This window comes from Arctopsyche grandis, unplaced genomic scaffold, assembly GCF_051622035.1.
Source record: "Arctopsyche grandis isolate Sample6627 unplaced genomic scaffold, ASM5162203v2 HiC_scaffold_27, whole genome shotgun sequence".
NCBI classification, from domain to species: Eukaryota; Metazoa; Arthropoda; class Insecta; order Trichoptera; family Hydropsychidae; genus Arctopsyche; species Arctopsyche grandis.
The window spans coordinates 1-15,369 of record NW_027518434.1 but is presented as its reverse complement, the minus strand read 5'-3'; the positions used below and the strand labels follow the sequence as shown (position 1 = coordinate 15,369).

Sequence of the window (15,369 nt, the reverse complement as noted above, 5' to 3'; positions counted from 1 at the left end):
GGTAAACGGTTGGGTAGTCAGCGGGCTTTTTGAGGAAAACCGGGGCTACCTTGGGTTTGGCGTTTGTGACATTTGGAGCTGCTATGGGGGCTGCGCTCGAATTTGATGGGGCGGCTACGAAAGCCGCTCGGTCGGTAACGAAGGCCAAGCGGTCTGCCGTATAGGCATCTCGTGCTTCCTCGAAAGCACTCTCGAGGGCGGAGAGTCGCTCCTTCAGCTCATTGTTTTGAGCTCTGAGTTTTTTTATGACAGCCTTTGTTTTGTTGGAGCTGTCATTGCTGGCGTCGCTGTTGTATTCGCTGTCGGAGCTCCTCCGGGAGCTCCCTTCGCTGTCCGTCGACGTCGCTACCGACATGGTTGATGCCGGTAGCGAGTAGTGGCGTCAGCTAGAATGTGTAGCTGTGACGACTCGGTTGATGTTTTGGGTTCTGGCGGTTGCGACAGTATGACCGGCGCAGGTAGCTGTTGCGGCGACACGGCTAGTTTTTGCGGAGCACGACCGTTCACTGCAAGTGCGTGGGCCTCTGTCCGTCGACGTCAACTGCAAAATTTCCTTGTGGTTACTTCGCCCCTCCGCGTCGACGGCAGATGTGTCTGTTTTGCGCAAACGCGTGTACGTTGAGGTCGTGTTGATAAATACAGGCGGATCCGAATTTTTGTCATTCGCTCGCCATCTCTCGCACCGTGCGCTAGTCCGCACCGTGCTCGCTTTCACTCCGTCGCTACACACAACTCCAACTCGTCATGTCCGGCCGTGGAAAAGGAGGCAAGGTGAAGGGAAAGGCAAAGTCGCGCTCCAGCCGAGCTGGTCTGCAGTTCCCCGTGGGCAGGATCCATCGTCTGCTGAGGAAAGGCAATTACGCGGAGCGCGTGGGAGCCGGAGCCCCCGTCTACTTGGCCGCCGTCATGGAATATTTGGCTGCTGAAGTCCTCGAGTTGGCCGGAAACGCCGCTCGTGACAACAAGAAGACCAGAATTATCCCTCGCCATCTCCAACTGGCCATCCGCAACGACGAAGAATTGAACAAATTGCTCTCTGGAGTGACCATCGCTCAAGGAGGCGTCCTGCCCAACATCCAAGCTGTCTTGTTGCCCAAGAAGACCGAAAAGAAGGCATAAGCGACAGACAAGTCTGTTTTCCCACAATCAAACGGCCCTTTTCAGGGCCACCAATATTTTTAAACGTCTGTTCGGTCATGACAATATTTTCGTTACTGCAATTCAAAAATTGTATTGAATTCGAAATGGATGGGAATATTGTTAAAATCGTCAAATATCCAAATGGATGCTGATAAAATAAAAATTTAAAATTAGTCAATCCAATCAAATGTATATCAATAAACATATAATAAGATCACATATCCGTTTTACCCGTTCATTATGGAAATAATTTAGAAGAAATGGTGCTTGAACGAGTTACGTGGTTCGTTACAGGAACCATACAACTGGTATCATATTTTACTAAAATCCCAATACCTCGGGTCTTGATCACAACCATTTTTTTGTAATTCATTAAAATAATTTAATGCATTTGTGGCCGGTTCAAAAATTGCATAAATGGTTATTATTTAACATCTTTTCAATAATCACAGACTCAACGCTTAGAGATATATGAATACCACTCTTCAAATAATTTAGAAAATATAAAAAGTAATTTAGAACCTTATGAATCATAAGTTATGATATACTGGCAACTGTCATCGTAGTTTGTCTGTCTAAAGTGTTCAAGCATAGTGTTAATTTAAATTTCACGTTTTTCCGATTGTCTTTATTTTCCTAATTTTTACAAGGCTATTTATTAGCTTCTTTTAAATTATCATGATTTGTAATACTTTCATCTTAATTCTAAATTATATGTAAATATGTTGTATTTAAAATAAAGAAAAAATAGACGCTAAAAAGCGAAACCAAGCTGAGGCTTGTAATAAAACGAAGAGCTATGGAATCGAAGTTGTAAATAAAAATGCACCGACTCCTTTTTTAAGATGTTCTATAATTAATAGTACATGCCAACTAGTCTCCAATTTTGTTGAACTAAAATCCACTAATAAATTTATATTTCATCAAAATCACTAACTTCAATGAGACGCTCATATGGAAAACACGAATTCGGATGTTACTGCGAAAAACAGACTAATTCCAACGGCGCCTACTTCATTAGATTGATTTGAATGCGAAATTCATACACACTATGAACGTAGATACTTACTGATTTATTCATTATTTCATACGTTGATCCCCACCCTGCTAAAAACATACGTATTATATGTGATGAAGGTGCCGAGACGTGACTGTCTAGTTCCCGAGTTTTTGTATGGCCGTTCAGATTAGAAAATCGCGACTGAAAACTATATTCGTAAATCATGAGAAATAAATCCGAAATATATTGTTTGTGGCCCTGAAAAGGGCCGTTTTGTTTAATAGTAGGTCAGTAGATATTTAGGCGCGTTCTCCGCGGATACGTCTGGCCAATTGGATGTCTTTGGGCATGATGGTGACGCGCTTGGCGTGGATTGCGCACAAGTTGGTATCTTCAAAGAGACCGACGAGGTAAGCCTCGCTAGCTTCCTGGAGGGCCATAACGGCAGAGCTCTGGAAACGCAAGTCGGTCTTGAAGTCTTGGGCGATCTCACGAACCAGGCGCTGGAAAGGCAGTTTGCGGATGAGCAGTTCAGTGCTCTTCTGGTAGCGACGGATCTCTCGGAGCGCGACAGTTCCGGGCCGATAACGATGGGGCTTCTTCACTCCTCCGGTGGCGGGCGCACTCTTGCGGGCGGCTTTCGTGGCCAGTTGTTTGCGGGGAGCCTTTCCTCCGGTGGATTTACGGGCAGTCTGCTTGGTACGGGCCATTGTCAAGTGTGCTGAAGAACGTCTTGTCCGAGCGAAAGACGCACGTAGAATGCGGTCTCGGCCGCATTGCACAAATATTTATAGCATATGCGAGTGCTGTGATTGGTCAGTTTGGGCGGCAAACGCTACCACCTGGTGCGTTTTTACAGTTGCTCTCAAACTGAGAAGATACATGATGCAGAATTTATTTTGCATTCAATAATAAAATATATTTATATTTTAACATATGAACTTAATATAGTACCTGCTTAGATATTAAATATAAACATTTTATATCCTAGATGTTACAATTAAACTTTTTTTTTCGATTCGTATTAACCCTTTGAATGTTGAGCAACGCCGATTGGCGTTTTTCCAACAAGTCCATAAGCTTGAAATATACGCCGATAGGCTGTTTTTTGAGTATATAAAAAATAAATAAGAATACTTACCGCTAAAAGCCTTTCCAGGTAGTATTGAACATGGGTCGTGTAATCCGTGTCAATGTTTATAAAGACTGGTTTAGACCGGAATTTCTACATTTATAACTATATCAGAATTTCTCGATGAAAATCCCTAACTGCTGAGTATTTTAGATTGTGCCTTGGCACATATGTGGATTGTGAGCATTACATTTTAACTACAATTAAGAAGATGCAACTAGTTTTGGAACAACACATTCATCAATAGACTTCTTCTGTTTATTTTATATTGTAGCAAGATATATTAGAGAGTCTAAACACACCTTTACAAATCTCGAAATCGTCGGCGATAGTTATTTTGAGTGGTGATTTTGGGTTTTTATACCTGCTTACACCTTACCTGTCACCTTAATGGTTTCCTGAAACCCGTTGTTAAAAATTAAAAGATTCCGGAAACCCGTTAGAAATTTAAAAATTCATATAATTTTTTCAAAAACTATACAAATCTTGAAAATTGTTTTGAACGGTTACAAATTCGAAAAGGTCACAGTCGATTACATAGCAGGTAAAGAGAAAAGACCTTTTTTGAAATATATATATAAATTGAAAAAAATTTGGAAACCCGTTGTTCCAAAATTGGGGTGACACTACTGCCTGCTTTCTATTGGATTTCTAAATAGATCTAGATGCAAATGTTGGCGAAATTTTCAGCATGGTGGGCTTTCAACAGAAAAGACGTCAGCACCCAAAGAGTTAAGCGTCCCGATTACGATTATTTTTCACCATCGTATTGGCGGTATTGATTTGGATATCTATTGTAGATAAAAACGCGAAAAAGGGCAAAGTTTCAAATCTATCGGAATAATGTAGGATATAATTATCTATGTAAATAGCTAAAATTATATAAATAAATAATACACATATCTTGTTCGACCATGAGCGAAGTGAAATATATAAGAGGTTTGTAAAAACAAAATCTACATTCAACATCACCGAGAGTCCGATACCATATAACACGTTAGATAGATAGGTCAAGGGAGTGTCACTACTCTAGAAAACTATCGATAAAACGTAGCCACAAAGAAGAAAATCTACATTTGTTTCTAAATAATAAATTAATTAGTTGAAAAAATTCGACCACGTTGAGAAGCACTGAACGTGTTTGAAAACTAGTGAAATCCCGATTGATTTTTTTATCTTATAATTTTGATTAATTCACATATAAAATGTAATAAATATTACTATTCCTCGTCGCAAGTTTCTGTTGGCATCGTATGCATTTATTGGGAAAATTGGTGATAATGAGTCACTGCCGCCGAAAGTATAAATACGGGCGTTTTCTTGTTGAGACTCATTCGCTCGCCAGAGTTCGTCCTGTTCGGACGCCTGTCTAGCTCTCACTCTCGTTCGACCGACACTTCACTGATTCAAGATGACTGGTCGCGGAAAGGGAGGAAAGGGGTTGGGAAAAGGAGGCGCTAAACGTCACAGGAAGGTGTTGCGAGACAACATCCAGGGCATCACCAAACCCGCCATCAGACGTCTCGCCCGCCGTGGAGGAGTCAAGCGTATCTCGGGTCTGATCTACGAAGAGACCCGAGGCGTTCTCAAGGTGTTCCTAGAAAACGTGATCAGGGATGCCGTCACCTACACCGAGCACGCCAAGCGCAAGACCGTCACTGCCATGGACGTGGTCTACGCTCTCAAGAGACAAGGACGCACCCTCTACGGATTCGGCGGTTAAACAAATAAATGAATTGACATCGTAAACAAAAAAAGGCCCTTTTCAGGGCCACCAAACCATTTACAAAGTTTTCGGTTCTGAGTTACGTATTTGATATTTGCATAACAAATTACACTTAATAGAATTTATCAAGCTGCTACCTTGCGTACATTTACCCTATAAGCGATATATCAGTAAATAAATTAATTCATTAGGATTATAATGACCTTGTCTGTTAACTTATTGATGAACGAATAACATCTCAATTTCATTTTAGCATATTCTTTCGTTTATGCGTCATTCGCGTCTATTTATATTCTAAAATTTTCCTGATCCTTGGCGAATTATTCGATGAAGTTTCGTGTATTTAAAGTTGTGTCACATAAAAAGGTCGGAAGAATGTCAACAAACCCTGCATCATACATATATATGTATGTAGGTGGGTTAAAAAAGAACACAATAAAACGTTGAATTTTCTTTATCTTCCTGGATTTGATTCCCCCATTGACCGACTATTTACATAAATAAATAGCATGTTGGCCATTTAAGATCATTTATTAACCCTTAAAGTGCTGACGTCTTTTCTGTTGAAAGCCCGCCACGCTAAAAATTTCGCCAACATTTCCAAGTAAAATTATTTAGAAATCCAATAAAAAGCAGGTATAAATATTGTAGCTAATCCACAAACAAACCCTAGATCTTTACCCTAGATAATTATCGTTGAAGATTTCGAGTTTTTTAAAGATGTGTTTTGACTCTAATATATCAACAATATAAAATAAACAAAAAAAGTCTATTAATGAATGTATTTTTCCAAAACTAGTTCCATCTTCATTGTTTTTAAAATGTAATGTTCACAATCTAAAATATGAATCGAATCCTAGATAATTCTCTAGATCGATAGGCATGGATTGAACTCAGAGGAATTATCATTAAAAATATTAACCACAAGCACAATCTAAATACCAATCCACAATCTAAAATACTTAACAATTCTGCTATGGTTATAAATTTAAAATTTCCGGTGTAAAACAGTATTTAAAAACATTGACATGGTTTACACGACCCATGTTCAATGCATTTTTTTTCAATGCTACCTGGAAAGGTTTAGTGGATAGTATTTTTATTTATTTTTTTATATAAGAATACAACGCCTGCCGGCGTATCTCTGGCTATATTACAAAATAAAATTGGTCCATGTATTTTATTTTATTTTATTGTCACAATCAATACACACTCGCCATTACAGATTAGCTCCAATGCGACGGGTGTACGTTAATGAAATACATAAACAATCAGAAATCAGAAATACAGTAATACATACATATAGAATCAGAATATATAGAATATAACAATTAATCAGAAATAATAATCATAGTGACATCTATGGATTTCAGATTACTGTGTATAATTAATACAAATTATACACAGGCAGATTTTTGTGACAACAGGATTAGATTTTTTAATACCAATTTTCAGGAACCGTTTCAGCAATGATCAGATAAAATTGGCAAACTCTGATAGAGAAACGATCGATTTGGAGTCACAAAACCCCCAAATCTAACCAGCAGTGGCGAGGACACGAACCTATGACCTCAGTGATGCTAAATATATACCTGCTGTATGTAGAATATAAATTTGGATGTAACCCAATATAACTTACTACATTGGCTGTTTTCCGCAGACTTATATCAATTATTACTACATTGGCTGTTTTCCGCAGACTTATATCAATTATTAAATGGTATAGCAGTGATTTAGGATTTCCAAGTTCAAAATTAAATTCGTTACAAAGTATGTTTTTGAAAGTTATGGAAGGACACTCGGATAAATTTTAAACATTTAAAATCTGCACGCCATTTGAATCACTCTTGTTTTAAAATATAAGTAAAGTCAAATCGATGTCATTAATCGGAAATATTTTAAAGAATCTTCCAAATTTTCAATAATAATTTAGTTTATAATTTATATATATAAGCACTAAGAATTAATAAATGATGTTTTTAGATAAAGGAAAAGATTAAAGGCGTCAATTGATAATAGAGATTATAGATCGATCTGTGTTACGATTGTTTGTTTCAATATCATCTAATTCATTTATTAACATATTAATGTATTAAAGATGACTTTTATATTATTGTAAAAATGTTTAAAAATAATATTCGACATTGATTACAGATGTAAACTATTAAAATACATTAATATTTCATTTTTAACGACGCTCTACGTGACGGTGTGGACTCATTCTTAAATTGAATTTGTCATTGCTCGTGTGCTAACGTGAATTATATAAAGAATTTTAGTATTTTAAGACGATATAATCCTAATTTACGATTGCTGTTTTAAATACATCGATTCATTTGAATACTTTTTTAGAAAATTGGCAATTTTGGGACTAAGCGAAGCAGAAATGATAATTTGTATTGTCGAGTATCGAAGACTGAAGTGACTGTTCTGTGTGTTACGATTGGTGGTTTCAATTTCATCTCATTACTTTATTACGTTAATTATACACTTGAAATAGCTTTTGGACATTTATCTAAATATTTAAGAACGATATTAGACAGTAAAAACAGTTGTAAACATTTAAATTGTGTATTTATTCCACATTTAATGACACTCCGCGTGACGATGCGGATGCATTCTGAAATTGAATCAGTCATTGATTTCAAGCTGATGCGAATTAAACAACAGATTTTAGCTTTTTACGATGATAAAACCCTTATAAACGATTGCCGTTTTCAACGCAACGATTAAATTGCGCAGTTTTTTAAGTAAACCTAGATTTTGGGACAAGGCGAAGCAGAAATGAGAACGATTTGATGAAGAATCTGAACAGAGCGAACGCGTAAGTTCGGCGAGCTCCGTCGAGCGCTCAATGCCCCGATCGTGCAACGATTAAATTCACTCGCGTCTCGACTCGAAACGCTCGTTCTCAAACTCTCTCTTCAATCCTCAAACTGGGAAGAACTAAGATGGCAGACACCGCATCTCCAGTCGCAGCCTCTCCTCTACCGACGACTCCGGCCAAGAAGTCCAAAGTCGCAGCCGTCAAGAAGCCTCAGAAGAAGCCCACTCATCCCAAGACCTCGGAAATGGTCAACAACGCTATCTCGGATCTCAAGGAAAGGGGTGGATCCTCACTCCAGGCCATCAAGAAGTTCATTTCGGCCAACTACAAGGTGGACGCCGACAAACTGGCTCCTTTCATCAGAAAGTACCTGAAGGGCGCGGTCGACTCTGGCACTCTGGTTCGCACCAAAGGCAAAGGCGCTGCTGGAAGTTTCAAACTGGAGGCCAAAGCGAAGGGCGCCCCCGCCGCTAAGAAGATCAAAGCCGCCCCCAAGAAAGTCGCAGCCGCCGCTAAGAGCCCCGCCAAGGCAGCCGGACGCGTGCAGAAGCGCAAACCCGCCGCAGCTAAGAAAACTACAGCCGCTGCAGTCAAGCCCAAGAAAGCCGCTGCCAAGAAAACGACTGCCGCCGCTTCTCCGGCTAAGAAGGCCGCCAAGTCTAAAACCCCCACTAAGGCCAAGACCACCACAAAGCCCCCAACAAAGAAACCCAAAGCGCCCAAACCCAAGAAGGCCGGAGTCGCCGCCAAGAGCAAGGCCATCAAGAGGACGGCCGCTAAGAAGTAATCTCGCTTTACTACCACCATCGCCTATTGACGTAAAACTCAATTTAAAAAGCCCTTTTCAGGGCTACCAAACTCTTTTACATAAAGTTGGTTAATATTTTGACATCATCAAAACGCAACGTTTTTTTAGAATTTGTCCGTGGTATATGTACATATGCATTCACGGGGGGGATTTGTTTCGCAAACTTTCATTTTCCATTTCAAAAAGGATTCAAATTCAATTTTGACATCATCAAAAGGCTAGGTTTTTTTGGAATTTGTTCATGGTATATGTGCATATGCATTCACGGGGGAGTTTGTTTCATTTTCCATTTAACACCAATAAAAAGGATTCAAATATGTTATGTGCGACGTAGCACGTTTGACGTCAACAGTCTTTATTAGTAGCAGTAAATCGCAGTCTTTATTAGTAGCAGTAGTTCGCAAACTTTCATTTTCCATTTTAAAAAGGATTCAAATAAACTATGAGAGTCGTAGCATATTTCATGTCGACAGTCTTATTATTGTAGTCAACAATAATTTTGGTGTAACATCCCGAATGTGTTATTGCGGTTTGGCCAGGTTTTTCGTTAAATGAACTCTGTTTCCAATTTATCGATTAATTATTATTAGTCACATGCACACGTATTTTATTCATTTCAAAAAATTAAACATTTTTCATGTTTGCCTAGTACCAAGCCGACAAGACGCACAGAAAAGGAATTGATGTTTCGCAGGGGACCCTTGAAATTGAAGTAAAAAGTGCTTATGTTCGAAGAAGTGCAAAGTACTTTGAGGTAATAGCTAAAATAATTGCGGTGGTTTATTATCATGTTGATCACAATATATGCGAAACATCAGTGGCAAACTGCAAAAAAATATTGTACACTTAAAATAAGTGAAGCTAAAAGGAAGTATGTAGAAAAAGGTAACAGCACAGGGGATGCAAAAAAAGGTAGAATTATGAGAAGCGGTCATAAAACTACTTATTAGGACTGAGTAGGCAATGACATTTTAAAATAGCAGGTACGAAAAAATATAACACAACAAAAAAAGTAGGTAGTTGGGACTGCTAATCGCTAGTTGTTAATCCATTAGAATAAAAGATGACACCCAAAGTGCAGTAAAAAATTACCAATATGCAAATGATGAAACTGTTAATTTTAAACCAAATTTTTATTTGTAAAGAGTATTGGTGGCCCTGAAAAGGGCCTTTTCATGTTCTTCAACGATAGGACGTTGGCGTCTACTTGGAGCTGGTGTATTTGGTGACGGCTTTGGTGCCTTCAGAGACGGCGTGCTTGGCCAACTCTCCTGGAAGCAGGAGACGGACTGCGGTCTGAATTTCCCGAGAAGTGATGGTGGAGCGCTTGTTGTAGTGGGCGAGACGAGAAGCCTCGGCTGCGATGCGTTCGAAGATGTCGTTGACGAAGCTGTTCATGATGCTCATCGCCTTCGACGAGATGCCGGTGTCGGGGTGCACCTGCTTCAACACCTTGTAGATGTAGATGGCGTAACTCTCCTTCCTCCTGCGCTTGTTCTTCTTCTTTCCATCCCCCTTCGAGATGTTCTTCTGGGCTTTGCCGCCAGATTTCTTCGCGGCTTTTCCACTCCCCTTGGGTGGCATCGTGTATCGCAGTGATCCAAAGGGATGCTGTCGTTACGAGAGGACGCTTCAGAATGAATTTCAAACTGCTAAAATTTCCTTGTGGCTACTTCGCCCCTCCGCGTCGACGGCAGATGTGTCTGTATTGCGCAACAGCGTGAACGTTGTGGTCGTGTTCATAAATACGGGTATAAACAAATTTTTGTCATTCGCTCGCCGTCTCTCGCACCGTGCGCTAGTCCGCACCGTGCTCGCTTTCACTCCGTCGCTACACACCTTCAACTCGTCATGTCCGGCCGTGGTAAAGGAGGCAAGGTGAAGGGAAAGGCAAAGTCGCGCTCCAGCCGAGCTGGTCTGCAGTTCCCCGTGGGCAGGATCCATCGTCTGCTGAGGAAAGGCAATTACGCGGAGCGCGTGGGAGCCGGAGCCCCCGTCTACTTGGCCGCCGTCATGGAATATTTGGCCGCTGAAGTCCTCGAGTTGGCCGGAAACGCCGCTCGCGACAACAAGAAGACCAGAATCATCCCCCGCCATCTCCAACTGGCCATCCGCAACGACGAGGAGTTGAACAAATTGCTCTCTGGAGTGACAATCGCTCAAGGAGGCGTCCTGCCCAACATCCAAGCTGTCTTGTTGCCCAAGAAAACCGAAAAGAAAGCTTAAACGATAAACGAGTCTGTTCCTTACAATCAAACGGCCCTTTTCAGGGCCACCAATATTTTTGAGCGTCTGCTCGGTCATGACAATATTTTCACTACTGCAATTAAAATTTTTTGTCGTATTTATTTACGAAATGGATGCTGATAAATAAAAATATAAAATTAGTCAACCCAAACGAAAATATACGTATGTATTTATATCATCATCAATGTATAATAGCACGAGCAAAAAAATAAATTATCAGAGCGGAGACTAATCAATCTATAACTAGTGTTATTTGTAATACAAACAGCTTAAACATGGCCAATCTCATAGTAAATATTTTAAATATTTATTTGAATATTCATTTATTTTTCTGCGAAACAACAATAGTTACAAAGTCTCTTTCGAAATTATATATTAGATACATAGATATATGGAAAAATACTTCACCATCAAAAACGATATTACACATTTGATTTAAATAATTTTGAAATTATTAGTACAAAAGTGCCATCTATCCGGCAACGTAAAAATTTTACATTTGACCAATTATGAAATTAGGTGTCCTCGTGGTTCGGTATCTTGCTATTCAACAAACCCGTATTCGACGAACATACATTTTGTAAGCACCATTTCATAAATTACACTGAGCAACAAAAAATCACGTTTTTGAGTTACCAGAGCAGAGACTTTACTAGAAAACCAATCCTTATGAATGTGGTGAAATAAAAAACTAGCCAAATAAACGCAAAATAGCACGGAGAAAAAATCCGTAAAAAAAAAAAAATCATTTTTAACTTTTAAAATTCGCTAGAAAATTAATTATAAGTATTTTAAAACAAAAAAAAATAACAATCAATAGGAAAAACATCTGACTATTGATTCCAATACTCACTTTGAGCACATCCAATGCTAGATTTTTAGACCGCAATAGCCAAAAAAACTATAGAAATCGCACATTTTTTAAACGATCACTAACCAACAAAAATCATTATCATATTCGAATTCAGTGGGTCAAACTTAGTTAGGATTGGCTAGTCTCCGCTCTGGTATTTTTTTTTTGTTGCTCAGTGTTATCAATGGGGTTTGAAATCCAATTGTTTGCTTCTTAAGTTTTGGGGAAGCACTGCGTAAAAGACGATTTCAACCCTTTTAAATTTTCAATTATTTTTTCACGTACATAGCCAGCAGTTTGGCTTAGTGGTAGCGTATATATTTAGCATCACTGAGGTCAAAGGTTCGAGTCCTCGCCACTGCTGGTTAGATTTGGGGGTTTTGTGACTCCAAATCGATCGTTTCTCTATCAGAGTTTGCCAATTTTATCTGATCATTGCTGAAACGGTTCCTGAAAATTGGTATTAGATCTAATCCTGTTGTCACAAAATCTGCCTGTGTATAATTTGTAATAATTATACACAGTAATCTGAAATTTATAGATATCTCTATCGACATCTCTATAATTTCGTATTTATTGTATGTATAAAAATTGTATACAAAAAAATCTAACAATAATCCATAGTTTATTATTTCTGATTAATTGTTATATGCTATATATTCTGATTGTATATGTATGTATTACTGTATTTCTGATTTCTGATTGTTTATGTATTGTGTATTTCGTTAACGTACACCCGTCGCATTGGAGCAAATCTGTAATGGCGAGTGTGTATTGATTTGTGACAATTAAATAAAATAAAATATATCCCGAGACATACTATTCTTGTTTTCAGATAAGAAATTATGTTATTAAGTAATTATGAAATTAAGTTTCAAATACTCCAGTTTGATCATTTTCGAAACATGGATTCCAAAATCTAATTTCCTAATCATACTTTCAATTTTATCTGCAACATTAAAGATCATTATCGAGTTGTTCTCAGGTGTCAAATTCAAGCTATTTATTTATTGGAGCGCTATCGCGGTAAATTTAAAAATGCACTCCAAAATCGATTGCTAGATTTCGATCATCAAATGTACATATTGACGTCGACGATGACTAATTAAGATAATGTTTATTAATCATATAAAATATATTTCTATTTTTATGATTGTAAGTCATTCATTTCTGCATGTCCGCCATTACTGATTTTTTTTCGCGTACCACAGGTTGGGTAACGCTGACATAGATAATAAATTAACGTCACGTCATATTTTATTTAGAAACCAGAAGATGAAAGTCAAATTAGCAACCCAAATAACATTATTTAAGAATTATGAAGCTACTTGTAAATTTATTCAAATGAATCTTTTCGATATTTTAAAATCGCTAAATTTAAGACAACGTGGGTATAAGCACCCATTGTTTAGTGCAGGTTAAAATTTTTGAAACCGTTAAAAACGTAATAGAAAGCAATCAGAAAACCGGATTTTTAGGACTTACAAAGTTTTCAAGCTTTGTATGCAAATTGTATGAAAATTTAATAGATGAAAACTGTTTAAAATTCATTCCCACTTATAAATTTAGCCAGGATCATATCGAATTACTATTTGGAAACATCAGATCGCACGGAGGACACAATAATAATCCTAATAGCAGACAATTTAAGGCAATATACAAAAAGCTACTTAACCACTTAGAATAATTCTCAAAAGGTATTCAATTTCCATGAAATGAGGATCTTAGTTCTATCTTGAATTGCACATCAGCTATTCAACAAATCAATCAAACGTCCTCAAAATACCGTTTTGAGGATGAAAATGATGACAACGTTGTTGAAATAGGACATTGTGAAACTACGTCACAATTCTTGGATTGTGACATGGTTTCGCAAATGCAAATTATTGGTTACATCTCGGGGTGTGTTGTTAAATTATTAATACCAAAAATAAAATGTCAGGACTGTATTTCCAGTCTTTTAGCAAAACCAAAAACGGGGTTTCACAAGCTTATATATTTGCGGAATTTTGGAGGATTGTGTTATCCGTCGTATGATGTTTTCTAAATATGCTTAAAAAGTGAATCCATCATAAGGAAATTTTTGAAAAAAAATGGTGGTCAATCATTATCACTAGACTACGGATACAGACCGTGCTTTTTCCAGGAATCGGGGCGGTTTGGCTCTATTTACAAAGCTAGAGTGCAAAAAAAAGGTTCAGCGAACCTTTAAAAAAGCATTTACAACAATTGAACAATGGACGGCGTGCTGTGGGTCCGGTGTCTAATTATTACCAAACATCACAACTGTCGGGATAGTTTCCGAAATATTGGAATTATTCATAAGTACTAATATTTTTAATTGCATATTAGTACATTCTACTGACCAGCCTGCCACTTCCTATCATATATTGCAATTAATTCGTGCAACGATTAAATATTAAAGTTCATTATATAACGAAAAAGGACAATTTCGAAAGCAAATGTTCATCGAAAAGGCATTTGTTTAACAAAACATTCGAAGATTTTAATATGATTTTATTTTTGATCAACAGTACCCTGACATATTACTTGGTACTCTTGCCATTTTCGCAAACTTTCACTTTTTTTTCTATTTGAGAACACCCTCGTCAACTGAATGCACCCATTAGTCCTAAATTTATTTCGTTACTTCTGGTGACCATACAAAAAAAATCGGACCCTTTTTTTTCATTATGCAAGAAATGTATCAACTGTATCGTCAAAACAGTGTTCGAGCGTCGGCTGAAGAAAACACATCTACATTGTTTTTGCACGAAATCATTTGCCGATTTTCGTGATTTTATATCACTCAGTGTTGTCTTTGAATATTTCTGGTGAGTTAAATTTATTTTATCAAATATTATTTCTCATTCCGTGTTTATTAAATAAAAAATCGATTTTCAAGAAAAAATGGGTGGTTCAGATATCTCAGATGATGAAAAAGCGGCCATTAAGGGACTTTTGGATTCTGGGAAGCTATCCAAACAAGAAATTTCCCATAATATTTCCCCGCTATAATATTTTGTTTTAAGACAAAATATGTCTCAATTAGGGTTTATATAATATTATTTCGAAAAAAAATGAATGAATTTATTTTAAATTTCACCGACATATCGAACAAAAAGAAAAAGTTTAATTTTTTAAGAACGTGTGCTATAGATTTTGGTTTATTTTAAATTTTCATTGATTTTTATTGATTTCAATTGATTCTTAGTAATTACTAGTCACCGGAGCCTGAGGGGGCCGTGTATTGTTCAAAGGTTGTAAATGCATTGTTAAAGGTTTGCCGAACAATGGATAGCACTGTGACTATCCTACCTCTAGTAATTACATATCTCATAGAAAATTCTCATTGTATTTTTATTTAATTCAAATATCACCGCAGTCCGAGTATCGTATTGCAAACGTGGATTGTACGCGTATTGCTTTGGCGAAATGTAAGTGATTCGCAACTCGTGGCACGCAACCTTATATTTTTTCGTTAATAATTACGCAAAAATAATATTTTATCAACACACTAACACTGCTTTTCAAACTTCTTTATTACCCCCATAAATTATGGGCCATAAAGAGCGTCACAAGTGCGACGGCGGCTTTTTTTTTATCATAGGCAAATCGTGACAAATGCATGGGTTC

The 15,369-nt window shown here is 37.7% G+C and overlaps 6 protein-coding genes across 6 annotated transcripts; 4 read left to right on the top strand and 2 right to left on the bottom strand.

The window, feature by feature from the left end:
• Positions 1–682: 682 nt before the first annotated feature.
• Positions 683–1,119, top strand: LOC143921886 (histone H2A-like). The gene has a single exon (XM_077445203.1). The coding sequence runs from the start codon at positions 745–747 to the stop codon at positions 1,117–1,119; it is 375 nt and encodes a 124-aa protein (XP_077301329.1). The 5' UTR covers positions 683–744.
• Positions 1,120–1,791: 672 nt separating this feature from the next.
• Positions 1,792–2,895, bottom strand: LOC143921882 (histone H3). The gene has a single exon (XM_077445200.1). It carries the CDS (start codon positions 2,848–2,850, stop codon positions 2,440–2,442), a length of 411 nt encoding a protein of 136 aa, XP_077301326.1. The 5' UTR covers positions 2,851–2,895; the 3' UTR covers positions 1,792–2,439.
• A 1,763-nt stretch (positions 2,896–4,658) lies between these two features.
• LOC143921892 (histone H4) lies at positions 4,659–4,995 on the top strand. Its single transcript, XM_077445209.1, has one exon. It carries the CDS (start codon positions 4,684–4,686, stop codon positions 4,993–4,995), a length of 312 nt encoding a protein of 103 aa, XP_077301335.1. The 5' UTR covers positions 4,659–4,683.
• Positions 4,996–7,886: 2,891 nt separating this feature from the next.
• Positions 7,887–9,224, top strand: LOC143921890 (histone H1-like). Its single transcript, XM_077445207.1, has one exon. The coding sequence runs from the start codon at positions 7,950–7,952 to the stop codon at positions 8,610–8,612; it is 663 nt and encodes a 220-aa protein (XP_077301333.1). The 5' UTR covers positions 7,887–7,949; the 3' UTR covers positions 8,613–9,224.
• LOC143921891 (histone H2B-like) lies at positions 9,141–10,217 on the bottom strand. Its single transcript, XM_077445208.1, has one exon. The coding sequence runs from the start codon at positions 10,215–10,217 to the stop codon at positions 9,837–9,839; it is 381 nt and encodes a 126-aa protein (XP_077301334.1). The 3' UTR covers positions 9,141–9,836.
• Positions 10,218–10,480: 263 nt separating this feature from the next.
• Positions 10,481–10,859, top strand: LOC143921888 (histone H2A-like). The gene has a single exon (XM_077445205.1). The coding sequence runs from the start codon at positions 10,485–10,487 to the stop codon at positions 10,857–10,859; it is 375 nt and encodes a 124-aa protein (XP_077301331.1). The 5' UTR covers positions 10,481–10,484.
• Positions 10,860–15,369: the final 4,510 nt, after the last annotated feature.